This window comes from Onychostoma macrolepis, chromosome 22, assembly GCF_012432095.1.
Source record: "Onychostoma macrolepis isolate SWU-2019 chromosome 22, ASM1243209v1, whole genome shotgun sequence".
Lineage (NCBI taxonomy): Eukaryota > Metazoa > Chordata > Actinopteri > Cypriniformes > Cyprinidae > Onychostoma > Onychostoma macrolepis.
This window is the reverse complement of record NC_081176.1, coordinates 37,571,214-37,599,209: the sequence shown is the minus strand read 5'-3', so window position 1 is coordinate 37,599,209 and position 27,996 is coordinate 37,571,214. Positions and strand designations below refer to the sequence as shown.

Genomic DNA, 27,996 nt, shown 5'->3' with positions numbered 1-27,996 from the left:
GTGGTAATAACATGGTGATACCATGGTCATATCTGCATTATTACCTAGGAAATTACATGCAATTTCCGCTATTACCATGTAATTTCCTAAGTAATAATGTAGATATTACAATAGTATTACCCTGTTGTTGACACGCCAATGTCAGTCCTGTCACAGGAAATTATGATATAAAAATGTACTATTTGAGGAAATATTGATGAATTAATCTCTTTCCCTGTGTAGATGAAGGTGGGGGTAAATATACACTGCTATGTTTTTGTAAAAATCTCCTATGTAAAGGTAGTTTTTTTACAACTATTTGAGTGCCTGGCGTGTATTCTGTGATTTTTGTGTACTACGGTTGACCGAAAAGTTGCTTATATTTCTTATAGGAATTACAAAACCATGTTAAATACAATCAGAGACATGTGACCAATAAGAAAGTGCTATTTATATCAAAGAAATTTATTAGGTAACCATTCTAACAAATACAAATTTGTCTGTGACGGGGCCTGACATTTTAGGGGTGAAATGTGTATAAAAATGTATTTTATTCAATCATAAAAACATGCTGAGATGGCACGATATGTGTTTCTCATAGTTTAACATGTCCTCCATATGACTCAACGTTCAGATTTTAAAATAAGATATTTTTCCCCCCAAGATTTTTACAAGTGGAAATGTACATTTCTGGTAGAATGTTCCTTTTATTATTCTATATTTGTATTGCACATTTCACACATCTACAATGCAAGACAGGGATCATATCCCATTTGCTAATATTTCACATTTCTATTTTCTTCTGCCATCGTGTGCTGAAAAAGATGAAGTGCATATAAAAGCCTTTTCTTTGCAGCAGTTGACAATCGCAATAAAAGCCTGTCTAGATGATAATTTAAACTATAAAAGAATAAAATAAAAAATGTAAACTATAAAATAATTAAATGTCACATATCTTTCGACCACAAAACATTATTATTATTTATTGCTGTTTCAGTTTGTGGTTTACTCTGTAGATTTGATTTTGTATCAATCATAGAACATACAGTATGCAGCAACATTTCTCACACAATTTGTTTTTATTATATTTAGTACATACAAATGTATATTTAGGCACATTGTTAATGTGTTGCATTTAAAAACAGCTGTTAGGAAGCAACATCTGTATCAGTGTTTGTCCACTAGATGACAGAAATTATCCAACATTAAGATCAGCGATATATCAATATCCAACATGAACATTCATCAAGCAGATGCTTTTGACAAATTTAATAAAACAACACAAAGCACAACGCATGTGGTATCATATCAATACTAGAACTGAACAAATGTGATTTTACATGTTTTTGCTACAAGTGCAATAAAGCTCATTTCAAGTGCTTCAGCTTGAATACAGATCTTTGAAAACAGACTGTAATCAATACTGAACATCAACATTAATCTGGAACTGCTGTTAATTATATAAAAACAGTGAATACAATGGTTAGAGAAATACTGCTGTGATAAAACGTCTTATTAAAAGCATACATGACACTTTCTGACTCTCACTGTCTACAATCACATGAAATCAAATCTGTGAGAGTCAAACTAGCATTATGTTAATAAAGTAACAGGTATGAAGCGTAACATTATTAAAATGACATGAAAGTGTTTGATAAACATGTTTCTTGGTCAATCTGAAACCAAAGAAGCTTTGTACATGCAAGTTTAACATTTCTCACTTTCACTGGACGGATTCTAGAGGCTCATGAAAGCAGAACAATTTTGTTGTTGTTTTTTCTTTTGATCAGATTTTTTTATTTTTTTTAATTATTAAAAAACATGAATATTATCAAAGAAAAGAAGATATAAGTAAGAATAACTGTATACACATGATTAGGAAAATTAAAACAAAGGGGAAGGTAGCTTACAATAAGGGGAAAATATAATAATAATAAAATAAAGAGCAACGAAAGAGAGCTGTCTGAACTTAATCAGAGTCAATAGAAATTAATTTTTTCAAAAACCTGACTTTTTTTTTTTCTTTTGCTAGTCAAACAAAAAAGACGAGCAGTGAGTCAACCTCAATCAGAAAATGTGAGAGTAGGAATTGAGCCCATCAAAATTTGCCAAACAAAATAAAAAAGATGAAAATATATATTTTTAGATATGTTGGTAGAGTCAGAGTAATAACACATAGCATCTTTCAAATCCAAAATGTTTTGTTGTTGTAGCTGGAGCTGAAATGTTGATGATGTCAGAATGATTGACACTGGTGGGCGGGTCTTATGTTATTAAAGTGAACTCGTCCCCTCCTCCTCGTTCACTACATCAGGATCCTCTCCATTCAACAGCGGCATCTCTACAGTCACTGATTCATTCCCTCGGTTCTCTCTGGAGTCTGAAGGAAAATACAGAGACACTGATGAATTAAAAACAGAGATGATGTACTGATCTGGATTTCTTCATACGACACATCAAAACTAAAGTGAAGCATTTACAGTGTACAAACTTATTTAACAGATTGTCAGCAGCACATTTTGCTCATTTGATGAATTCAATCTAAGCACTTTTCTGGAAAATAAACATTTATTATATTTGTGAACTCGTGCTACTAGAATATGCAATCTGAAATGTAAAAGTTTACTTGGGTCATTTACACTTCTACATCTCGGATGTTTATAGCATTAAAAGATTCATCAGAAGGTCATTTCTCTCAGGACAGTCACTCTTTAATTCACTTACAGTCATTTGTTTGAAATCTGAATAAATAAACCGAATGAAGCCAAATCACACACTTCAGATCATGATATTGTTGTAAAGTTAAAGATGTTCAGTGCAAACAGCAGATTCTCACCATTCTTCTCCTTCATCTCTGATTTCTTCCTCGCTTCATGTGTGACAGCAGCACCTAGAACCAGAGAAACACAAAGACATCCATTACTGTATAAAGTGTGTGGATAAGAACAATAGAGTTCAAAATGACTTTATAAACATCATTCAGATGCAGTTTTATCAGTTCAAAACAAAAAGAGTCTGCGGTGTTTCCGAGGAGAAGAATCTAATATACATTTCTGCGTTATTTACAGAGTGCTGACATAAATAAAAGCTGAACGAAATACTCATTGAGGTGAGGCAGCAACTTTAATCATTTTTAATCTTTAATAATAGATTAAAAAAAAAAAAAGATCTACAGAGCAAACGCTGAATGGAGTTTGAACATTAAAGCAGTTTGATCCGAGTTACCTGCAGAACAATATGAATCTATGAGGAAGAATGTGATCATTGTTACATTGTCTGGAGCGACTCACCGCTGATAATAACAAAGAATGTCCTGTTTTTATTCCCTTCACTGCTGCGGATCTTCACTTTATAACATCCAGTATGTTCAGCTGTAGAGTTCTTGATGGTCAGATCTCCAGTCGTCTTGTTCAGCTCCAGTCTGTCTCTGAATCTCTCATCAGGATCATCATATGTATCTACGGTCTCTCCTTTGATTTCAGCTAGGGGACTCACTTCTTCTCCAAACCTCCACTGTATCTCATCATCTGTGTGTTTTCCAGTAAGACCAGTGGATAGATGGACAGAATCTCCTGCAGTCACTGACACATACTCCACTTTACGTCACAGCAGCACATAGAAATAGATAAATGAGGAGATTATAACAAGTTAGTAAAGTTTCATTCAGGATGTTTGTGTGTGTGTGTGTGTGTGTTATACATGTACACATAGTAACGGTTCTGGTTTATTTGGTGTCCCAGGCAAAATAAGACACATCGTCCCCAAAAGGTATAAAGATGCAACATTACATGCTCTGCTCTGATACACTTTTATTGTAAAACTATAAAAGCACTTAACTCAAATAACTATTAAATAATAAAAATACCTAGAAAACTGTCTGACTAAAATTTAAGTTCCTTTCATGAAATTTGTACATTTGACATACAATAATGGATCCTTCATTTCTTTACAATTTAAAAGTACACTATGTTATTTCATTGGTCAATTGAGAAAGTCTGATGGTTGACAGCTTCTAGCACCAATAAACCCATGAGAGAGCACACAGAGACTCACGAGAGCACAGGATAGTGTTTGAGCTCACACACAATATCAGAGAGAGAGCAGAGTCAGTTAGTAACAGAGCACACTGTATATCTGAGAGAACTGTGCTCACGCATTACCTGCATGTGCTCTCATGTTAATGCGCTCTCCACATTACAATAATGCCATGAGTGAACTATAAAGAAGAGAAGTCACGTCTGAAAGCTGCATGCGGTGTCTCATTCCACCCCTATATTGCCTGTGCCAGGATCCGCCACTGTACTAATTATGTAACATTAATAACTATACTATTTTAGAACAAAATTATACATGTTTTAATACACATAAAATGTTTATAAATGCAGGTAAATTATTTATACTTAATTGGTATATTATTTTCCTTCTCTGTATTAAGTCATCATTTTGAACAAATTGGATAAATTGAGGAAAAATGCAAAATGAATGTCAAATTACAGTCACACACTATACTGTGCACCTTTGTCTATTAACAGTCAGTTCAGTGTAAAACTGTTCATTCAATGAAACATCACTTGTACACTGTGCATTTAAAAAAAATAAACTGAATTTAAGCTGAATTCCAACTTTAAACTGAAGTTTGAAAACTGAATACTTACCGCGTATTGAAACCATGAATTTCTTGTAGAAGATCCCTCTGCTGCTGCTGATGGTCAGTAGTTTATAGAGTCCATCGTGTTCAGCTCTGATGTTTTTGATGGTCAGTGATCCAGTCGTCTTGTTCAGCTTCAGTCTCTCTCTGAATCTCTTATTACCATCATCATATGTCTCTACTGTCCCTCCTCTGATTTGAGCAATGAGATGGTCTTGAGCTCCAAACATCCACAGGATCTGATCATCTCTCTGTATTTCAGTATCAGGGTTTAGAGTGACAGAATCTCCCTCACTCAGTGATTTCACCTCCACTTTATCTGCCACAGCAGCACAGAAACAGAGAAAAACAAACACAAATCTGTCTTTAGATCAAGTGTGTTCATGTGAAGATCAGAGTTTAAAATGACTACATCACGACCATTCAGATGATGTTTTATCAGTCTGAAATGAAGACAGTTTTCAGTTTTCTTAAACAGAAACTTTATATTACTGTCTGCTTCAGATTTGATAACTTAAAGAAAACTTCAAAGTGAACTTTATACAGAGTGCTGAACTAACTAAAAGCTTAAGGAAGTACTTTTGGGGCAGCAACAGAACAGAGTTTATTTCACAATATAGTTCAATGGGAGATATTAAAACTGAATGAAATAATCTACAGAACAAACTCTGAATGAGGTCTGAACATGAAGCAGTTTGAGCTGAATTACCTGCAGAAGAACAGAATTATGGGGAATAACTGCCGATGAAGATCTGTGATTGTTATTTTTTTTGTTATCAACATTTTTATTTATTTTTATACACAACATCCAAAATAAAAATAAAAATAAAAATAAAAATAAAAATAAAAATAAAAACAACAACAGACACATACTCAATATCTCAAAGTCCAATCAAAGGGAGGGAAAGAGGAAAGGCAAGAAAACACAAAAGTCACTCCTTTATACAGTCACGATATCAAAGAAAGCACTGCCAAGCATCGATGGTAGAAGGCTTGGCCCCATTGATTCGTGCTGTTGTACATTCACAAGCCACTATGTGCAGGAGACTACGGATCCAATATGTTTTTCCACACATGTGCGGTGTAAACCAGTTTTGCATTATTGTCTTCTTCGCAGCTGTAAAACCAGCAAACATCATTCTCTTTTGCATTGAGGTTATACAGAGATCAGAATCATCATGAAGAAGACACAAACTTGGATTAACAGACCAATCCATTTGCAATAAGGATGATAAAACCAGGTTTACATGTGTCCATAGACTGATGACGACAGGACATTCCCAAAACATATGCAGAAAAGTACCTGATGATGTAGTATTACATATATGGCAGTTGAGATTCGGTTGTAGTTTCATTTTAAATCTTTTGTAAGGAGTTATGTATGCTCTATGAATGACTTTGAAGTGAATAAGACGATGAGCCAGATTTTTAGATGTTAAACTGAGATTAGACCACACTCTCTCCCAGTCGACAGATAAATTAAGGTCAGATAATTCCCTATTCCAAATAGTTTGAATAGAAAGAGGTTTTGTAATGCAATCAATAATCTTATTATATATTAAAGAAACAGACGGCCGACCAACAGATGGTGCAATCCAATCTTGCATAGGATGAGAGGAGATGGGAGATGCCCAAGGAACTCCATACGCTTTGAGAGCAGAACGTAACTGAAGAAAGACAAAATATGCGGATGCTGGTAGACAAAATTTGGTTCTTAATGTCTGAAATGAACATAGGCCCTGGTTATCATATATATCACCGCATGTGTTTACACCCAAAGAGGACCAAGAGGGTTGGACAAATGGACGATTTCCGCATACAAAATTAAAATTGTGCCATAAAGGTGTACTATTACAAAATTTGAAGTTCCTCCTATCCGACGTTCCACCGTTTTCCAGATTTTAATAGAGTTGGCCACAACCGGACCAAATTTATACTTATCCCCTTTTTTTCCTGTGCCAGTAAATAACATATCTTGGAGTCTATTTGGTTTAACCTTGTCAGCTTCAATCACTCTCCAAGAAACTGTAGATTGAGGATCAACCCAATTATGAAGAGCCTTAAGCTGGAGCGACCAATAATACAGTTCAAAATTTGGTACAGCCAGTCCTCCTGCGCTATTAGGATGTTGTAATGTGGTAAGTTTAATTCTGGGGCATTTATCATTCCAGATAAATTTAGAAATTATGGAGTTAATCTCCTTAAAATAACCTGGAGGGGAGAAAGTGGTAGCATAGAGAAAAAAATTAAATCGAGGTAACAAATTCATCTTAACAGTGGAAATTCTTCCTTGAAGAGAGACTTTAAGATTCTTCCATCTTTGAATGTCATTTTTGACTTTAACTAAGATATTATTAAAATTGTCTCTGGCAATCTTATGAATGTTTTTATATATGGTAATGCCCAAATAGATGAAAGATTCCTTAATAGGGATAAATGAGGAATAGAAGAATTGACTTTAACATTGTTAATTGGCATTAAAGCAGATTTGCTCCAATTTATTTTATATCCTGATAAGCTACTAAAATTATCAAATTCCTTAATTACACTAGAGACTGAAACATCAAAGTGGTCTAAATATAGAATAATATCATCAGCGTATAACGAAATACTATGATTATGATCATGAATCTTAATCGATACTTCAGATTTCCTGATGGCTTGTGCTAAGGGTTCAAGAGATAGACAAAACAATAAGGGTGAAAGCGGACATCCCTGCCTTGTTCCCCGCTGCAAAGGGAACGGGGGGGAAATAATATTACCAGTTATGACTGATGCTGCAGGTGAGTGGTATAATGTCTTAATCATAGAAATGAAGTGTTCGCGAAGCGAAACATTGCAGAACTGCCCACATATAATTCCACTCTAGCCTGTCAAAGGCTTTTTCTGCATCAAGTGAAAAGGCCGCACAAGGGGTCGGGTGGGAGTCTGCAAAGTCCAGAATATGAAGGAGTCGACGATATTGTCAGATGCATTGCGCCTTGATGAAACCAGTTTGGTCCTCCTTGATCAGACTATGAATTACCTTCTCCATACGAAAAGCAAAAACTTTAGCATAGATTTTAAGATCACATGGGATAAGCGAAATCGGTCTGTAGCTGGAACAATCTAATGGGTCTTTCCCTTTTTTAAGAAGTAATGAAATCAGTGATGTTTTTGATCTCTATGAAAACCCCATGTTCAATCGCAAAATTAAATGAATTAAGCATAAGTGTCCCTACCAAATCCCAAATTTCTAAATATAATTCCGGGGGGAGACCATCTAGACCTGGCGATTTGCCCTTTTGAAGGCTTTTTAGAGAGACGTGAAGCTCCTCCAAACTTAATGGGGCCTCCAAAGATTCTTTATCCATCTGTGAGATCCGAGGCAGTTCCAATTTATCTAAATACTGCTTACAAATTGGTTCATCAAAATCTGTTTCGGCTTTATACAGATTCATGTAAAAACCTTTAAATATGTCATTAATTGCCGCAGGATTCATGGTGACCTGATCATCCGATGATTTTATTGCGCTAATATATGCCTTAGACTCGCATTCTTTCAACCTAAGGGCCAATAAATGACTAGGTCTCTCTGATTCAAAATAATATTTTTGCCTAGTCCTATGTAAAATAAATTCCGCCTTTGAGTGTGAAAGTAAATCATATTCTTCTTTTAAAGAGGACAACTGTGTAGCCTGTTGCTCAGTAAAATGTTGTTTTTGTAGGTTTTGCAATGATTGTATTTTATTTTCTAATTGTGTAAATTGGTAAGTTTTCGCTTTGGCAAGAGTAGAAGAAAAAGATATACAGAATCCTCGTATGGCGCATTTAGTCGATTCCCACATTATTTGAGGATCCACATCAGAGGGCATATTGATTTCAAGAAATTCCTTAATATATTCTTTTAATGAAGTAATGAAAGTCTGATTACTTAATAATGATATGTTAAAGCGCCATCTAGGGCTTTGGCTTTAACATCGGAGAGAGGAACACTGCACAACACAGCAGAATGATCAGATAATAAAATTGGTAATATAGAGATGGACGAATTCGACGAAATTAAAGATGGGCTGAGAAATATGTAGTCTATCCTAGAGAAAGTCTTATGTCTATTAGAAAAAAAAGTGAAGTCCTTAGCTTTAGTATTCTGAATTCTCCAAAGATCGATTAAGTTGAGCTCCGTGATAAATTTATTCAGTAATTTAGAAGATGGATTGGCTGTTGTATCAAATTGAGATTTATCTAAAGCAGGATTTATGACAGCATTAAAATCCCCACCCACAACTAATGGGCAGTCAGTCTGCTCAAGTAATGTTTTGGAAATCTGTGTAAGGAACGCACTGTCTGTCTCATTCGGACAAGATCTGTGATTGTTATTATACTGACTTCAGCTACTCACCTTTGACAGTGACAATAAATGTCTGGTCTGAAACCCCTCTGCTGGATCTGATCTCTAGTGAATAGACTCCAGAGTCTGTGGTTCTGGTGTTGTTGATGGTCAGAGATCCAGTCGTCTCGTCCAGCTTCAGTCTGTCTCTGAATCTCCCACCAGCAGCATCATCACGTGTAACGATCTTTCTGGTCTCTCCTTTGATTTGAGCTATAAGAGTCTGCTGCTCTTCATCTCCAAACAGCCACCGTATCAAATCATCTTTGTTTATTTCAGTAGCAGGTTTTAGAGTGACAGATGCTCCCTCCATCACTGCTATCTCCTCTTCATGTGTGAGAACAGAGCACAGAAAGACAGAAACACACAGATGTCATTAGATCAAGTATGTGTGCATGTGAACAAAGTTTTACATTTCTGCACAGATCATGCAGATGCTGTTTTATCAGTGATGATCTTTACGCTGCTGTGTGAAAAGTTTGAGCTGAAAATAAAATTGGGTATAAAAACATTAAATACAGCTCTTACTGACATTATCCTCTAAACATGAAGCAGTTTGAACTTAATTCACTTCAGAAAAAAAAAATGAATGAATGAGGAAGAATGTGATCATTATTACATTCACTGGAGCGACTCACCTTTATAATAAATGTTGAATCTGTTGTATAAGGTTTCTGTGCCTCTTCTGATCTTCAGAGTGTAGACTCCAGAGTGTGTAGCTGTGTACTTTGTGACGGTCAGTGATCCTGTCTTCTTGTCCAGCTCCAGTCTGTCTCTGAATCTCTCATCAGGACCATCATATTTAGTCACCTCTGTGGTCTTGATTTCAGCCAGGACAGTCTGCTGCTCTTTATCATCAAACAGCCACTGCATCTCATCATCTCTCTGTATTACAGTCTCAGGGTTTAGAGTGACAGATTTTCCCTCCATCACTTCTATCATCCTCTCTTCATGTGTGAGAACAGTGCAGAGAAAGACAGAAATACACAGATGACATTAGATCAAGAACGTGTGCATGTGAACAACAGAGTTTGACATTTTATTTGTAATTTCATTTCGGGGGGCTTTTGTCACTTTGTCACAGTAGGTGGTTATATGACAACACAGGCCAATGGAGTGATTTTATAAACTAACTTTATAATAACCAAAGACAGAAACACACTTTAGACTGAAATGATCTGAAGAAACTCTGAAGGGAGTCGAAACATTAAGCAGTTTGAACTGAATTCTGTTACGTCCCAGGATTTGTGGGAGTGTCCCTTTTTGGTGTATGTGCTCTGCTTGTTTTTTTTCTCTCTCTCTCACATTGATGAGGATTCACAGGTGGAGTTCAATTAGTAGATGACATCGTTGATGACTGCCCTCTTCTGATTGGTCCACTGTTTGGAGTTAAAAGGCAGAGCTGAGATGTCTGGAGTGTGGAGGCTTGGAGCAAGAGTGCCTTCTGCTGACTTTTTCTCGTGTGTTTGTGGTTAATTTGTTGTTGATGAAAAGTGGTGACAGCTTCTTAGTCCTCTTGTGGGAGGTTTTATTTAACCCTAACATGTGAGTTTTGTACTTTTTCTGTAAGACCAAGATTTGTTTTGTTTCTTTTTTTTTTTTGGTCTTTGTGGGATGCTGTAGGGAAGTGGTTGCCATTTATTTTGTCTACCCTTTTTCTCCTGTTTAAGGATAGTCAGGGAGATAGTGTAATATTTTGTATTTTCTTTTCTTTTTTTATTTGTTAGATTAGGTAGTTTGCTTTTGGGAGTTAGTATGTTTTGTTTCTTATGTTGGCCTTGACCCTTCCTGAAGTTCTGTGTGCTTCCCTGTGTTCAATAAATTGTAATGAATTGCATTGAAGTTGGTGTGGCGTGTGAGTCAGTAGAAGGGGAAATCTCCCTCCATTCCTCCACCACTTTCTTTATTACTCCTTCCCATCCCTAGACTGGGGAGGTATGTAATAATTCACTTTAGAAAAAAAATGAATGAATGAGGAAGAATGTGATCATTATTATTCTGACTGGAGCGACTCACCTTTGGCAGAAACAATAAATCTTTTGTATAAGGTTTCTCTGCCTCTTCTGATCTTCAGAGTATAAAGTCCAGTGTGTTCAGTGAGGATGAGCTTGATGATCAGTGATCCAGTCGTCTCGTCCAGCTTCAGTCTGTGTCTGAATATCCCATTAGGACCCTCATATTTAGTAATCTCTCTGGTCTTTCTTCTGATTTCAGCTATGAGAGTCTCTTCAGCTCCAAACAGCCACTGTATCTCATCACTGGTCTGTATTTCAGTCTCAGGGTTTAGAGTGATACAATCTCCGCCGGCACTGACCCTGACAGCAGCACAGAAACGGAGAAAAGAGGAGATTATTACTGAGTCTGAAAATGAACATGTCACAAAGGACATAAGAGGATACTGTGTGATTCTTCATATGAGTTTCTAATAATCACTTCATCTACTGGAGAACTTTTACTAAAGATCTGTAACAATTTGCAATAATGTTGCATGTGTTAAACATGAATTAACTGGTTCATAAAATATTTTCCACTGAAAATCTGGTTTTAGTCAAAGGAACAAACTTGTTTTTAAACTGTTCTTTCAGGTAAATACTAATATTGCAGCTCTTTTCCATGTAATAACAGTTTATAATGTCCTTTACAAAAGTTGCCTCTACAAACGACATTAAAGACACAGAAAATGAGTTCATGTGCTGTAAGTCTTCTGAAGCTTTCTGTGCAGTTTAAGTGTTTGTTTGCTGAAACTCTTTGCTGTAATTCTCAAATATTATTTTTCATACTCAAACACGTGTGAATTCATCTATGAAACATTCAGTCCACTAATTCCCTCTTTCATGTCTGTAGCTCAAATACCTTTTATGTTGCATTTCAGAGCTTTAGTGAACAGGAAGATGATCAGTGAATAATTAGGTTGGCTTGAGAAAACCAAAGACTATAGAATACCCAAGACGTGTCACTTGTATAGTTTTGAATGGGGAAAAATGCAACGCTCAATATGGGCGTTCAATCGCAGGAAGCCCCGCCTTCTGAATGAAAGAGCCAATCACTAATCGGTAAAGTCAGCGCGTCACTGCAGCTGCAGTTACAAGTCCCGGTTGCTATAGAAACAGTCAGCGTGCTGAGACGTGCGTTTAGGACTGCACATGGGTATTGGCTGATCTAGCCTGAAAAATAAGCTTTTTATAACGCTATTTGAGCAAAAGAAACATTTATGATACAGTTGTTGTCAGATTTCTTTGGTGATTTCAAATATGAAATTTTATCGTAAGCTTAGTGAACAGTTTTGGAGAATTTGATGTTTCCCCATACAAAGAGATAGGAGCTGCACTTGGATGCCTGAGAGGCGTTTCAAAGATGGCCGCCAAGTGACATGACTTGTCTTAAAGAGACTTTGAGAAAACCAACCTACTGATCTGCTATTTAAGCTGCTTATTATTATTCTTATGAGACTAAAATTTCTGAACGCTACTCCTAGAGCTTTCAAGCTAGAACCACCAAACTCAGTCCAGCTCTTCAGACTGATCTGACTTAGTGTGCTTTATCTTTTCTAACTGATCAGACTTATGGTTTTCATAAAACTGAAGATTAAAAATCATAAAAATCCCATAGACTTACATTGACGGAATGTTCAGATGAGCCAAGACTATTCAAACTCCAACTGTCGAAATTCAAATCTAAACACACCGAAGCCCATTACACTCAATCAGAATTCCCTTCTATGTACCATTTCTAATCCATTCAATAAATCTATCTATCCATCCTAGCGACATGCTAATAATGCTAGAAACATGGCAACGACATGCTAGTCACTTGCTAATCATACTAGCAACATGCTAGTCGCTTGCTAATCATGCTAGCAACATGCTAATCATGCTAGAAAAATGCTAGCGTCATGCTAGTAACATGTTAATCATGCTAGAAACAAGCTAGTCACTTGCTAGTAACATGCTAGCCACTTGCTAATCATGCTAGAAACATGCTAACAACATGCTAATCACTTGCTAATCATACTAGCAACATGCTAGTCGCTTGCTAATCATGCTAGCAACATGCTAATCATGCTAGAAACATGCTAGTGGCATGCTAGTAACATGTTAATCATGCTAGAAACATGCTAACGGCATGCTAGTCACTTTGCTAATCATGCTAACAACATGCTAATCACTTGCTAATCATGTTAGCAACATGCTAGTAACATGCTAATCATGCTAGAAACATGCTAGCGAAATGCTAGTCACTTGCTAATCATGCTAACAACATGCTAATCACATGTTAATCATTCTAGCAACATGCTAGTAACATGCTAATCATGCCAACAATATGCTAGTAATAGGCTAATCATGCTAAAACATGCTAATAATGCAAGAAACATGTTATCAACATGTTATCCTAAATGTTCAAATTTCAGGCTTTTACAACTGCTTTAAACTTTCAGGCTAGGCTTTCTCAAACCAACCTAAAGTTGGTCTTGACAAACTTTTTTATCTAGTTACTCATATTTCTGTATGTTCACACACAAACCATCACATGACCTGAGAAGTCTTTGAATATAGTAAACGAGTCACATGATACTTTTATGACAGATGCCACTTAATAATACTTACAATTGTTTGACAGACATGATCACTAAAAACTACTGTTGTATAGAAGATAGCTCTATAATGTTTATCCAGATTTCTTATTTTGTATTTGACAGAAGAAATAAAGTCACACACGTTTGTAATGACATAAAGGTGGGTAAATGATAACAGAATTTATATTTTATAATAAACTATCCCTTTATGGGAATAAATGGTAACACTTTATTTTAGGGTCTCTTAACTAGTTGCTTATTAGCATGCATATTACTAAAATATTAGCCATTTATTAGCAGTAATTAAGCACATATTAATGTCTTATTCTACATCCCTAATCCTACCCAATACCTAAACTTAACAACTACCTTACTAACTATTAATAAGCATCAAATTAAGAATTTATTGAAAAGTCGTAGTTAATAGTAAATAAGTGTTCCCTATTCTACAGTGTTGCTGAATAAATAAATACCACTAACTGACCAGATATGTTCAGATATATTAGCTGAATTATAAACATGAGTGTCATTTACAGTAGAGACACAAACACTCTCTCCATATCATTTTCTTGGTTTTCAGTTTAGAGTTTCTGTAATAATAGTTTATGACGTTTAAATGAACAAAGTGAATGAAGCCACACATAATGATAAAAACACAAACACACGTGTGAGGTGCTATGAAAGACTCAGGCAGCGCAAATAAAACTCAAGATGAAAGACCGAAGGACAGCAGGACTGTGATTTTAGGCCAGTTTCTGCTAAATATCTCAACCTTCAATAAAAGAACAAAACTACAAAAACACAAATAGACAATCAAAAACATCTTAAATTCAGCATTTTAAACAGATAGTGATTCAATAATTAATACATTAAATGTAATTCAGCTCAATACTAGACAATCACACACTTCATTAATTTTTGCATCAATTACAAGCAGAACTTGTGGTTAAAGTAGAAATGTTGACTGAAAAATCATACTATACATTTAAACTCTACTGAACCACAATAAATCTCAATGTTTTTTCTCTTGCTGTATCAGCTGTAATACTTACACGTTTGGGTTGGTAGATTAGTGGTCCTGTGGCGACGGTAGCATATCAAACCAACTACAGTTGTAGACACCAGCAGATAAACAACAACAACAACAACAACAACAACTATCCCTGCTACAGCAGCTGGAGACAGACCTGGTACTGAATCTGGAACTGATAAAGAGAGACAGACATTAGTGTGAATGCATGTCTGAAATATATCAAGCACTAGAAACATCAGCACTATATAACCCGAGTGAAGATATGATACTGTAATGATAAAAAGAGACAGTCATTAGAGTGAATGTGTGTCTGATCTATAAACACTAGAAACATCAGCACTATAAAATATAAATGTGTATTTGATAAGTAGATCTTAATGTTAATGATGGTGATAATTACATATAAACATTAAAACAACGATGAAGATTAAACTAATTAAATATGTTAACATTGTCATTATAAGCCTGACAATAATCAAAATGTAGTACAGATGTATTCACAGGTGTCAGTAATCTAAGACAGAAACAGTTTTAACGAATACAATCATTCCCAGACAGCTGATAAACAATCATTACAATCAGACTTGAGTTCCTCACCACTGACAGTGACAGTGAATCTCTTGTATAAGGTCTGTGTGTTGCTGCTGATCTTCACTGTATAAAGTCCAGAGTCTGTGATTCTGGTGTTTGTGATGATCAGAGATCCAGTCTGATCCAGCACCAGTCTGTCTCTGAATCTCTCATCAGTATCATATAATGGTGAGCTCTTGGCCTCTGTATCATGTTTAGCTATGAGTTTTCCTTCATCTCCAGACCTCCACACTATCAGCTCATTTCCTTGTAGTTGAGGAACATGAAGAGTGACAGAATTTCCCTCCATCACTGACATGATCTTCATTTCAGCTCCAGCCCCAGCAAAAACAGATGGAGACTCTACAAGAAACAGATTCACAAATAGAGATTAAACATATTAAACACTGTTACTGGAACTAGAATATCAAGTTTTATAGTCAGTTAGTTTATCTTATGGTTACTACATATATGCATGAGCCGTATGTTTATTTGTTTATGATATGTATTTAATCTAATTTAAGTATTGTATTGAATTTTCCTTAAATGCATTCTTTATTTTAATGTTTATTCTTTATTTAACGTGTATTTGAGTCTGCTCCCTCTATAGGTAAAAGGGGCACAAGTAGTGCACAGGTGCATAATAAAGTTACTTAAGGAGCACAGACCAATGATATTGAAAGCAGCAAGTGAAAACACTCATTGACCTGACCGTGCTCAAGGATGCAAATGGACTGATGGACTATATTATCACACCGTAGTTCGCCAGTTTTGCATGTGTTTTGTTGGAAGTAAACTTAAAAGAGAACCATTAACATTCAGTGATTGCTTGTGTTGACTGAGCATGAGTAAGACAAAGCTCCTGTCTGTCTTCACTGTGGACTAAAGGTTTGCCAAAACAAGGCATATGTAGATTAATAAAAATATTCATTTTGAGATGTACAACATTTGTTGACTGATTTGATGAGTTGTCTTATTTCATGAAACAGCACAGTGTTAGATTTTGCTGTATTTGGCTGAGCAGTAGTTTGGGTGGCTCGCCAATGTACTAGATTTCTCTAATACATAAAATAAGATAAGATAAATGGCTAGAAACAACAGATACTGTCAGGACCTCGCGCTGGAGATCTTGCAATCTGCAAGAAGATCCCGAGGAGTACTGTTCTTTTGTTATTCTAAATGCGTGGACCATTTGGTTCACACCTTTACAGACAGTTCCTGTTCATTGCATCTGGGACAAAGTCACAATGTAAATGCATCTGACTAAAGATACACATAATCTTTCAACAGGAACACTTCACTTTTTAAATAATTCACTTTTCAGTGTTCAACAGATAGAATAATTCCTAATTCGATACAACAGTTGATCCTGCTTTGAATTTTCAATACTAATACCAGTGGAATTAAACTAAAAATATCTGGCCATATTTTTGTAGTAAAAGGTCTTCTGCATTTGTGTTTGCTTTTGAGTTGGTTTTCACTGTTTCTAGATCAGTTTCCTTAACCTGCGTTCATTATTTTCAATGGTTTTTCATTGATTAATTGATTTGTGTGACCTGTGTCTCATTTCAATTATTGGTTCAGTTGTGGATTTTAGCCCTGTTTCTTTCAGTTCTTGGTCAGTTCTCATTATGTTGTACCCCATTTGTTCTTTTCTTGTTCCATAAGTGTTTGGTTTATTCAGCTCTGTGTTTAATTAACTTTATACTGCTGTGATTATATCCTTTACCTCACCCCTGCTTCAACCAGTATGTGACAATTATGTGTAAAATATAAGTCACTCAATATGATTATATTTCTAAAACTGTAATATATAAGAATTATCACACTCCACATCATGCGGTTGTTCTGAATATCAGTCATGTGATCACATGCGGCGTGATCACAGGCGTGATGATTTTCAAAACAACAGCATGACTGTTTGGTTGTGAAACTAGAATTCTGTAAGACTGCTGAACACTTTCTAACTATATATGCTGGCTGCAATTTAAATCTCAGTTTAATTGGGAATAAACTTCAAAATGTCTAATTATTCAAAAATATTTGTATCCTCACCATATACAGTAACACTGAATTTCTGATCTGAGATCCCAGAGTTGTGGTCGATTTTTAGTTGATAAAGTCCAGAGTGTTTGATTCTCATGTTTTTGATGGTCAGAGATCCGGTCTGATTCAGCTGCAGTCTGCCTCTGAATCTGAATCTCTCATCATCAGAAAATGAGTTCCCATCTTCATCAATTCTGGCAATGGTCAAAACTGGATCTCCAAACCTCCACATTATTTGAATAACTCCCTGTATTTGAGTGAGATCGGGGTTTAGAGTGACAGAATCTCCCTCCATCACTGACACGGTCTTCACTTCATCTGCAGCACCAAACACACCTGGAGAACAAACAGAAACAGTTTCTCAGAGATTAAACTCACATCACACTGCTCGTATTGTTAATGAACAGACCTATAGTAAATGAGATGAGTATTGTCTTAATAAACACAATCTGACTTATTGCAAGGACCCTATTATGCTCATTTACAGGTACATAATTTTGTTTATGGGGTCAACAAGAATATGTTTACATTATATAATGTAAAAAAGAAAAAGAAAATCTTAGATATTAAATTGTTGCTGCACCTGTTTTCACCCTGTGTCGGAACGGTCTCTTTAAAACCTGCCTTTTAAAAAACCCTGTCTGCTCTGATTGGTGAGCCAGCTCCAGTCTTTTGTGATTGACCCGAAACCCCTTCACAAGAACAACTTGTGCAGGAGCTTTGATAGTGATTATTATTATTGTTTATTATTATTGTTAAGTTTTTGTTTTTTACCTCTATTATATTTCAGATGCTATAACTGTGTCATGTTATAACTGGTCTTATATAACCTTTGATTGAGGGCGAGCCATGATGACATAGCTGCGTTCCAGAAAAAAAAAAAAAATATCAGGACTACAAACAATGTGTCTTAGGCAGGTGCTGGCTGCTGGAGAATTTCACTCTCTTTGGCATGGACTTTGTGCTCTGTATTTTTTTTTTGACTGTTTACATGCACAAACATCTATATTCAACACAAATTTCACAATTCAATTTGATTCTGACTCACACGCTTTCAATTCATTATTAGTTATTCTGTATGTACGTATGTGAATATATATATGTGTGTGTAAGGAATAATTGACGATGGGCCGTTGGATTATTAGAAAAATAATGCACACCTGAGGTGGTGATGTATTTATACTGCTGTATTTTTGATGTTGTGGGCCTATATTTCTGCTGGAGGTCCTGGACATCTTGTTTAGACACACGGCATCATGGATTTTATCAAATACCAACAGATAAAAAATCAGTAAGTGACTGACTCTGTTAGAAATCTTATAATGGGCCATGTTTGGACATGCTTCCAACCGTACGATAATCCAAACACAAACCTCAAAAACAACACAAAAATGGGTCACTGAGCACAAAACCAAGCTTCTGCTGGCCATTCCAGTCCTCTGACCTGAACCCTGTAGAAAATGAGTGGGGTGAACTGAAGAGGAGAAGCACCAACATGGAGCTGTGAATCTAAAGGGTCTGGAGTGATTCTGGATGAAGGAATGGTCTCTGATCTCTTGTCAGGTGTTCTCGAACCTCATCAGGCATTAGAGGAGAAAATTTAGAGCTTTTAAACTGGCAAATGGAGGTTTCAAAAAGTATTGCATAAAAGGGGGCCGTTAATTGTGGCCAATGTGTATTAGAGAAAAATATAATGATATCCCCCACCCCCATTTTAAATTCTTATTATCCAATGAAAGGTTAGAATTTTGTGAATTAACAATGCAGATTCATTTTCACAGCCTTCTTTGATCATATTTACCAAGAGTGCCAATAATTCTGATCACGACTGTATTTATACCACTTCATATAGTTAATCAATTTCACACGAAGAGTGCCATTTTTCTCATGTGAAAGTTAATGTGAAGTGTGAAGTTAATTAAGAGACTTACGTTTTAGACACAATATTGCCCGTTTTTGCTCTATTTCGCCAACAAAAATCATTTCAAACACAGCCACAGCACTGTTTTGAGTTTCTGAGCAACATGATGGTGTTTCGTTCCTGAATGAATCAACCATTTAAATAATTCGGTTCAATCGCAGAGACTCACTTATTAACAGTGATTTGCTGCCACCAATTGGCAGTTTTAATTTCACATTTCGACTTTTTTTTTCATGTTTTAAATCATTTTAAATATCAGTATTCAATGGTTTATGTTTAATATATCAAAACATTATTTATGCATTTGTAATTGCAGGTTAAATGCATTCATGTGTTGAATTAAACAGTGTGTAAATACATCTAAATGCCACTTCAGATGAAGCTTCTGTGTTGATTTAATTTGCTTGGTAACAGCCCAAATGTCTTATTATTCTAATTCACTGATTAAATGTAAGATTTTGACTCAAAAGATAATGGACACTTTTAGAAAAAAAAAAAAAAAGGCTTTATAAAGGTAAAAATGCCCATAAAATGTAAAAATCATTTTAAACTTATTGGAAAAGATTAATTTCTAATTTCTATCAGTGTGAACTGACCACCACATAGAATATGAAGAATATCAGAAACTTTAGGAGTCAGCTGTCCACGACAGTCCTTAAGCTACCGGCACAATAACACACTCAGCAAAATATTGTCTAATTATCGTTATCAACAAAATCCCAGAAAATATCGAGATATTATTTTTTGTCAATATCGCACACCCCTAATACATACACATTAGGGGCGGCACGGTACACAGATGTCATGGTTCGATAAGATTTCGGGGGAAAAAAAGAAATCTACTATGCTCAGTTTCTTTTCATTTATTTTTAACAGACAGTTGTGCAAATTAAAAAAAAAAATTCCATCTAGATGTGAAAACACTAAATATTATTACATGTTATATATATAAAATCTGTTTTGTTTTCATTGTGAGTGTACAGAAATAAAAGCAGACCTTTATACAGTGATTATTAATAAGACAATAAGTGTTTAAAGTTGATTCTGCTGGTATAAGGAAACAGTTGCAGTGATCGCACCGGAGCGCACGCGCGCACACACACACACACAAAAAAAACATACATCAGTTCCAGCATTGCTAACTTGACAGCACAGTTGGTACTTTATCAAAATAAAATACAGTGAACCAAACATCAGCGCGCGCGCCTCTGTGTCACCGTTGGAACGCGACTGAAGTACAAAGCCTATAATTTATATAATAAATAATAGTTTAGCATTCAGATCTGTTACATTGCAAATATGGAAATATTATGGAATATTTGGATTTCTGCCGAATGAGAGAGGTAGGATACACGAGCACAAAGCCCCATTCCCCAAACAGTTGAGTGCGCAAGCTTTTAAAGTATACTCCTTTGTCAGTCTATGTGAGAGACGCGTTCAGAATCAGCACATGGTCACTGTCTAGGGGGCTTTGTTTTCAAGTGCGCAACTCTGCATTTGCTGTTCTTCTGCTGGCAATTATGAAACAGCGTTGCATTACTGCGGGCGCCCCTTCTGGATTTTTGGATTAAAATCCGTTTTAACTACATTAACTAGATTTTTGGACTGTCAAGACTAAATTTTTGGATTAAAATGTTATTCCTGGGAACACATCTAACTCAGCAAAATCAGTGCTCAGTTCACGTGCACACACACAGCAGTGAGAAGTGAACACACACAGAGCAGTGGGCAGCTAATGATGCGGCGGTGCGGGTATGGAATTGAAGGTGGAAGAGAGAGCTGGACATTCACTCTCCCTACCGGCAATCCCTGCCGGACCTGAGACTCAATCCTGCGACCTTTGGGTTACAAGTCCTACTCTCTAAACATTATGCCACGACTGTCCCCAAATATAAATGAGTCGGTTGGTACTACATGACCATAATATTGAAGGTTAAAATTAACTGATTTATATGCAAAGAAATTAAATTGCACTCAATTAAGTTTTTATAATAAAAGTTACAACATAATTATACTTCTACTCCAATTCATTTTTTGAAATATAAACATTAAATGGTGGCTGTCATAAAAACTTGACACAGATTTATTCAAAGATAAATTAAACTTTGAAAAACAGTTTAAAAAAAAAAAAAAAAAAAAAAAAAAATATATATATATATATATACACACACAGGTGCTGGTCATATAATTAGAATATCATCAATAAGTTGATTTATTTCACTAATTCCATTCAAAAAGTGAAACTTGTATATTATATTCATTCATTACACACAGACTGATATATTTCAAATGTTTATTTCTTTTAATTTAGATGATTAGAGCTTACAGCTCATGAAAGTCAAAAATCAGTATCTCAAAAAATTAGAATATTACTTAAGACCAATACAAAGAAAGGATTTTTAGAAATCTTGGCCAACTGAAAAGTATGAAAATGAGAAGTATGAGCATGTACAGCACTCAATACTTAGTTGGGACTCCTTTTGCCTGAATTACTGCAGCAATGTGGCGTGGCATGGAGTCGATCAGTCTGTGGCACTGCTCAGGTGTTATGAGAGCCCAGGTTGCTCTGATGGCCTTCAGCTCATCTGCATTGTTGGGTCTGGTGTCTCTCATCTTCTTCTTGACAATACCCCATAGATTCTCTATGGGGTTCAGGTCAGGCGAGTTTGCTGGCCAATCAAGCACAGTAACACTATGGTCATTGAACCAGCTTTTGGTACCTTTGGCAGTGTGGGCAGGTGCCAAGTTCTGCTGGAAAATGAAATCAGCATCTCCATAAAGCTTGTCAACAGAAGGAAGCATAAAGTGCTCTAAAATTTCCTGGTAGATGGCTGCGTTGACTGTGGACTTCAGAAAACACAGTGGACCAACACCAGCAGATGACATGGCAGCCCAAATCATCACTGACTGTGGAAATTTTACACTGGACTTCAAGCAACATGGATTCTGTGCCTCTCCACTCTTCCTCCAGACTCTGGGACCTTGATTTCCAAATGAAATGTAAAATTTACTTTCATCTGAAAACAGGACTTTGGACCACTGAGCAACAGTCCAGTTCTTTTTCTCCACAGCCCAGTTAAGATGCTTCTGACGTTGTCTCTGCTTCAGAAGTGGCTTGGTAGCCCTTTTCCTGAAGACGTCTGTGCGTGGTGACTCTTGAAGCACTGACTCCAGCTTCAGTTCACTCCTTGTGAAGCTCTCCCAAGTGTTTGAATCGGCTTTGCTTGACTGTATTCTCAAGCTTGCAGTCATCCCTGTTGCTTGTGCACCTTTTCCTACCCAAATTCTTCCTTCCAGTCAACTTTGCATTTAATATGCTTTGATACAGCACTCTGTAAACAGCCACACCTTTCAGTAATGACCTTCTGTGACTTACCCTCTTTGTGGATGGCGTCGATGTTCGTCTTCTGGATCATTGCCAAGTCAGCAGTCTTCTCCATTAATGTGGTTTCAAAGAACAAGTGATACCCGGAATTTATACTGTAGGGATGGTCATTTATTCAAACTCAAATGTAAATATTCTAATATTTTGAGATACTGATTTTTGACTTTCATGAGCTGTAAGCTCTAACCATCAAATTTGGAGAGGCACAGAATCCATGTTGCTTGAAGTCCAGTGTAAAATTTCCACAGTCAGTGATGATTTGGGCTGCCATGTCATCTGCTGGTGTTGGTCCACTGTGTTTTCTGAAGTCCACAGTCAACGCAGCCATCTACCAGGAAATTTTAGAGCACTTCATGCTTCCTTCTGTTGACAAGCTTTATGGAGATGCTGATTTCATTTTCCAGCAGAACTTGGCACCTGCCCACACTGCCAAAGGTACCAAAAGCTGGTTCAATGACCATAGTGTTACTGTGCTTGATTGGCCAGCAAACTCGCCTGACCTGAACCCCATAGAGAATCTATGGGGTATTGTCAAGAAGATGATGAGAGACACCAGACCCAACAATGCAGATGACTCCATGCCACACCACATTGCTGCAGTAATTCAGGCAAAAGGAGCCCCAACTAAGTATTAAGTGCTGTACATGCTCATACTTCTCATTTTCATACTTTTCAGTTGGCCAAGATTTCTAAAAATCCTTTCTTTGTATTGGTCTTAAGTAATATTCTAATTTTCTGAGATACTGATTTTTGACTTTCATGAGCTGTAAGCTCTAATCATCTAAATTAAAAGAAATAAACATTTGAAATAGATCAGTCTGTGTGTAATGAATGAATATAATATACAAGTTTCACTTTTTGAATGGAATTAGTGAAATAAATAACTTTTTGATGATATTCTAATTACATGACCAGCACCTGTATATAATGAATATGTTATATGGCACATCTGGCAGATAAAGTCTTTAGGTAATCATAAAAATAAATTTACTATTATTCTGGCTTAGCAAGGATTCAGAAGAAATAAGAATTTTGATTCTGTCACACATGGTTGCAAAATTATTAGTTAAAACTAAATTCTTTATTATAGTGCCACCTTGCCCACTAAAGGAGATGCATACCAATTTTCAACTTCAGGGTCGATCTTAATTTTATCCCTCGGCATAAATTACCTATTTTAATAAGTCACCACTCGCCACTTCCAAATTCCAACATCAAACCAACTTTATCAGGGTGTGTGTTCATTTCCGATCCTGCCTGGAAGAGGCATTTGCAACCTTATCTCATCTTTCTCTAAACTAGTTTTTCTTCAGAATTACATTCAGAAAGCACTGCTTCATCTGTTTTAACTCATTTATTCTTACACAGCTTCAAGTGATCAGGAAAATAGCATTTATTTGTGTGCCATAAAAGTGAACGTGCTCATTATTAATAAGGTAATAAAGCAAAGGGATGAGAAAACATCAGCCACTGAACACCGCCGTTTCCAGCGTCAATGTGAAACCGAAAGTGGTTTATGAACAGAAAGCGGTAAATAAACTGAAATTGCGCACTTACCGCACATCAGTATTAAGATCTCAAAGAATTTGAAAGTTCTCTTCATATTGTTTAAGATTCCTGAGAAATCAGATTTCGACGGATACGATTAATAGGAATATCGTTGTTTGTTTCTGAACCGCACCCACACCCCGACGGTCAAGCACGATATTGTTAAGAAAACCCACTGAATGCCAAAAGAAAAACATATATATTTTTATACCGACTGTGACTGACTAATTAATTTACATTACTTTGTATGCTCTACTAAAGAAGAAGTGCGTTTATGTTTCAAAATCTGAAATACTACAGCAAAGCGCATAAGACACTAATGGCGGAGACGACTCCTTCTCCTTAGTTTTATGGCGGATTGCAATCGTGATTTATCAGGTGCATACCGCCACCTACTGTGCCGGAGTATGCAGCATGGATTATACTGCATCTCAGTGAATATACTAAAGAAAAAAAATACCCCACTATCTAAATCCTATAATATACCCCTGTATCCTTCAGATATTCCACATCCTGTGCATCTTTTACCACTTCTCCTGTTGTTCCCAAAACACCCTCAAGGTTCCATTTTCTTCCTGCCTGACTTATCTTTTGATTTAATCATCTAATCCTCTCTTCTCTATACTTCCTACAATGCAACACTGCAGACAAATAACGTAGAATTTATTTCACTAATTCCATTCAAAAAGTGAAACTTGTATATTATATTCATTCATTACACACAGACTGATATATTTCAAATGTTTATTTCTTTTAATTTTGATGATTATAACTGACAACTAAGGAAAATCCCAAATTCAGTATCTCAGAAAATTAGAATCCTGTGTGCAATATAAGAATTTCAATAATAATGTAATTAATGAAGTGCTGCTCATAAACACCTTTATGAAACAGGAAAGGTAAATACATATGTCAAGCAATACATAAAATATTCCCTCTACATACATAGATTACTGGTGGGTGCTCACCCTGTGGTCTGTGTGGGTCCTAACGCCCCAGTATAGTGACGAGGACACTATACTGTAAAAAGCACCGTCCTTCGGATGAGACGTTAAACCGAGGTCCTGACTCTCTGTGGTCATTAAAAAAAAAAAAAACATGGTACTTCTCATAAAAGAGTAGGGGTGTAACCCTGGTGTCCTGGCCAAATTCCCTCCTCTGGCCCTTGTCAATCATGGCCTCCCAATAATCCCCATCCACTTGATTGGCTCTATCTCTCTCTCCTCTCCACCTGTAGCTGGTGTGTGGTGAGTGCACTGACGCCATTGTACTGTGGCTGCCGTCGTATCATCCAAGTGGATGCTGCACACTGGTGGTGGTTGAGGAAAGACCCCCCATATGATTGTAAAGCGCTTTGCGTGTACACGCAAATAAAGCACTATATAAATACATCATTCATTCATTCATATGGAAAAATGTAACTTACGCATATAATCCAGTGCCCTGACTCCCATGAAGGAAGTAAAATTAAGTCCTTGGTTGTAGCATCATCCTGTGAAATGAAAATCAGTTATGATGATTAATATCATAGTATACGATTATTAATTTCTTGCACTAACAATTCATATTGCAACATAAGCAAATCATTAAAATGTGTGTGCCACATATTTTAAAGGATACTAACAGGTAAAGCTGGCAGAGGATCACTGTTATATGGAGGCAACCACGTGACCACCACATAACTGTAAGTTGACAGCAAACATCTTTGCCCTGAAAAGTTAGAAACACATAGTGCAGTGTGACATTAAATATTTTTCGTAACCCCTGAATTACTAAACACAACAAAAGCTATCACACTGGCCTGTGAAGCTGCAAGTGCAGCTATGAGCTGAAAGCACTGATTGCCAATCTGGTAAAAAAAAATAATAATAATAAAATAAAAAATATATAATAATAATAATAATAATATGGAAGAATATTAGATAAGCTGCATTCATATCAACCCAATGTCAACAGCAAAACAATGCCTATGAATAGATATTTACTGTTGCCTCTAACTCAAAGGCCAAAGACCAAAAGTCACTTCTCTTCAATGTTTGGGTTGGGCTCAGCTGAAGTAAATCTTCATTTGGATCTTTGGTTCCATCCAAGACATAAGCCAGCTGATAAAATGAAATAAACATTATGTAACTTAGTAAAACATACAAATATGAACAGTAATCCAGATAATATTTATGACAATCATTGAAATATGAATAAATTACCAAATTCTGTTGTGCTGGGAGATGCCTGCATGTTCATCTGTTTGGCTTGTCCTTACGCCTTGAACTAGGCCAGATGTGCTAGGACAGTCTTAAGAGAAGATCCATATTTGTAAATTAATTTTTATGGTTTTAGTAAAGCTTGTTCATAGCTGAAGAAAGTTAGAAAAGTAGTGTACAGCCACAAGTAAAAAAAAATAAATAAATAAATTCTTGATCTGAACTCCTGATGTGAAAGCGGGAGCAGTACAAAACATGACGTATCATGTAACATTCCCCAAGATAAAGCAGATCCATACTGTTAAATTCAGATGTATTATTGCTTTTTATTTAGTTTTCTGTCACTCACTGGATTGTATGGTTTCGTCTGCTTCAGTTGGTATCTGTGCAGCTGTGCCTGTAGTAAAACAAAACAACAACAGTACAGATTATAAGGTAATAATGCAGATGACCATTCAATGTTAAACAACTGACAAAATAAACAGCTTAATTAATTTACCCATTACTATCTGACTGTTGTCGTCAGCTGCAGCTGAACATCTTTGCCCACTACTTTCTGGACGCTGGCTTTAGTTTTGGTATTGCATTTTGTGTTGTAGTGGTGTAGAATGTTTCTCATCATGAAGATGTGGTGAGAGGGTGTGAGGGTATTCAAAAAAAAAAAAAAAAAAAAGTTGTTTTTCCTCATTTCTGCAAATAACTGTTCAGCGCACTGGCTATTAACCCAACCAGCCAGTTCAGGGACAAGTTCAATCCTCCGAAGGGCATCTCTAGCATCTTTTGTATTCCTCTCATGTCATATAGGGTGTAGTGGTCAGATGACCCAGTGATTGGGTGGCAGTTTGTGTCTGTATCTTTTGTTTGTTTTGAGCCAAGGTAAACTGACCTTTAGCTTTCCCTTACCCGCCAATTGAAGATGGTCTGTGGTTGCTTCACCCAGCCGCCCCTCATGTGAACTAAATGGACATTTTTCTGGCTCCCTCAAATTAGTGTGCATTGTTTTGCAGAGTTGTATGTGGAAACATTTGGGAAGTGCTTCCAGCTAAGTAAAATGTCCGCATAGTCTCTGGGACTCTCTGCTCTTAAATTAAATTTTATGGAGTCCACCACTGCACAGGGGCACATTACAACCGCCCAACCACCTATGGAAAACACATAATTGATGTAATAATGTACATGTTACGTGAAGCAGACCAGACACAGAGGATGGAATATACACAGGAGTTTATTTTGATGAGCAGACGGTTAAGTATTGCAGAATGATAGAGATGTTATTTGTGATATTGAGGACTGGTAAAGGATATCTTGCCGGTGGTTGTGTTGCCAGGAACTCGTGGAGGTTGGGATGTGCACACACCTCGGACTATGGCTGACTGTAAGCAGAGACGACAGATGAAGACTGACGGACAAAGGAGACACCGAAGATCCAGAAGAGGAAGTATTTGCAACGTAAGTATCCAAGAATGGAGGGTGAGAGTCCACTTCATAAAAATCAAGTTTGGACAGTGACTGGTGTGAGGTGTGTGCTTATGTAGTGTGGATCTGGATGAGTGCTGATGAGGTGCAGGTGGTTTGGATTAAAACGCAAGTGATTGTGATCGTTGTGTGTGATTGGTGGAGGAACCTGGCTGATCCGTGACAGTACATAAACAATGTTTAATAACTGCTACAGATGAATTTGTATGCTTGAGCTACAAACATTACATTCTCCTGGCAGAATGAC

The 27,996-nt window shown here is 36.4% G+C and overlaps 2 protein-coding genes across 2 annotated transcripts; both read right to left on the bottom strand.

Moving 5' to 3' along the window:
• Positions 1-1,014: 1,014 nt before the first annotated feature.
• On the bottom strand, positions 1,015-11,271 carry LOC131529962 (uncharacterized). Its single transcript, XM_058759995.1, has 7 exons — positions 11,013-11,271; positions 9,635-9,943; positions 9,009-9,323; positions 4,635-4,946; positions 3,270-3,575; positions 2,816-2,869; positions 1,015-2,359 (listed from the first exon to the last, which is right to left on the bottom strand). The coding sequence occupies exons 2-7, from the start codon at positions 9,936-9,938 to the stop codon at positions 2,253-2,255; spliced, it is 1,398 nt and encodes a 465-aa protein (XP_058615978.1). The 5' UTR covers positions 9,939-9,943; positions 11,013-11,271; the 3' UTR covers positions 1,015-2,252.
• LOC131529963 (uncharacterized) lies at positions 11,172-24,406 on the bottom strand. Its single transcript, XM_058759996.1, has 5 exons — positions 24,082-24,406; positions 17,228-17,554; positions 15,200-15,535; positions 14,622-14,774; positions 11,172-11,311 (listed from the first exon to the last, which is right to left on the bottom strand). The coding sequence occupies exons 1-5, from the start codon at positions 24,125-24,127 to the stop codon at positions 11,280-11,282; spliced, it is 894 nt and encodes a 297-aa protein (XP_058615979.1). The 5' UTR covers positions 24,128-24,406; the 3' UTR covers positions 11,172-11,279.
• Between the last annotated feature and the right edge of the window lie 3,590 nt (positions 24,407-27,996).

Excerpts from the sequence above, each read along its gene's own strand:
- LOC131529963 (XM_058759996.1), bottom strand. The coding sequence starts at position 24,127 with ATGAAGAGAACTTTCAAATTCTTTGAGATCTTAATACTGATGTGCG. Across the intron at positions 15,536-17,227 it reads ATTCAGTGTTACTGTATATG|AGTCTCCATCTGTTTTTGCT; the intron begins GTGAGGATACAA and ends TGTTTCTTGTAG. Across the intron at positions 11,312-14,621 it reads TAATCTACCAACCCAAACGT|GGTCAGTGCCGGCGGAGATT; the intron begins GTAAGTATTACA and ends TGCTGCTGTCAG.
- LOC131529962 (XM_058759995.1), bottom strand. The coding sequence starts at position 9,938 with ATGATAGAAGTGATGGAGGGAAAATCTGTCACTCTAAACCCTGAGACT. Across the intron at positions 9,324-9,634 it reads ATTCAACATTTATTATAAAG|AGGAGATAGCAGTGATGGAG; the intron begins GTGAGTCGCTCC and ends TCACACATGAAG. Across the intron at positions 2,360-2,815 it reads AGAGATGAAGGAGAAGAATG|ACTCCAGAGAGAACCGAGGG; the intron begins GTGAGAATCTGC and ends ATTTTCCTTCAG.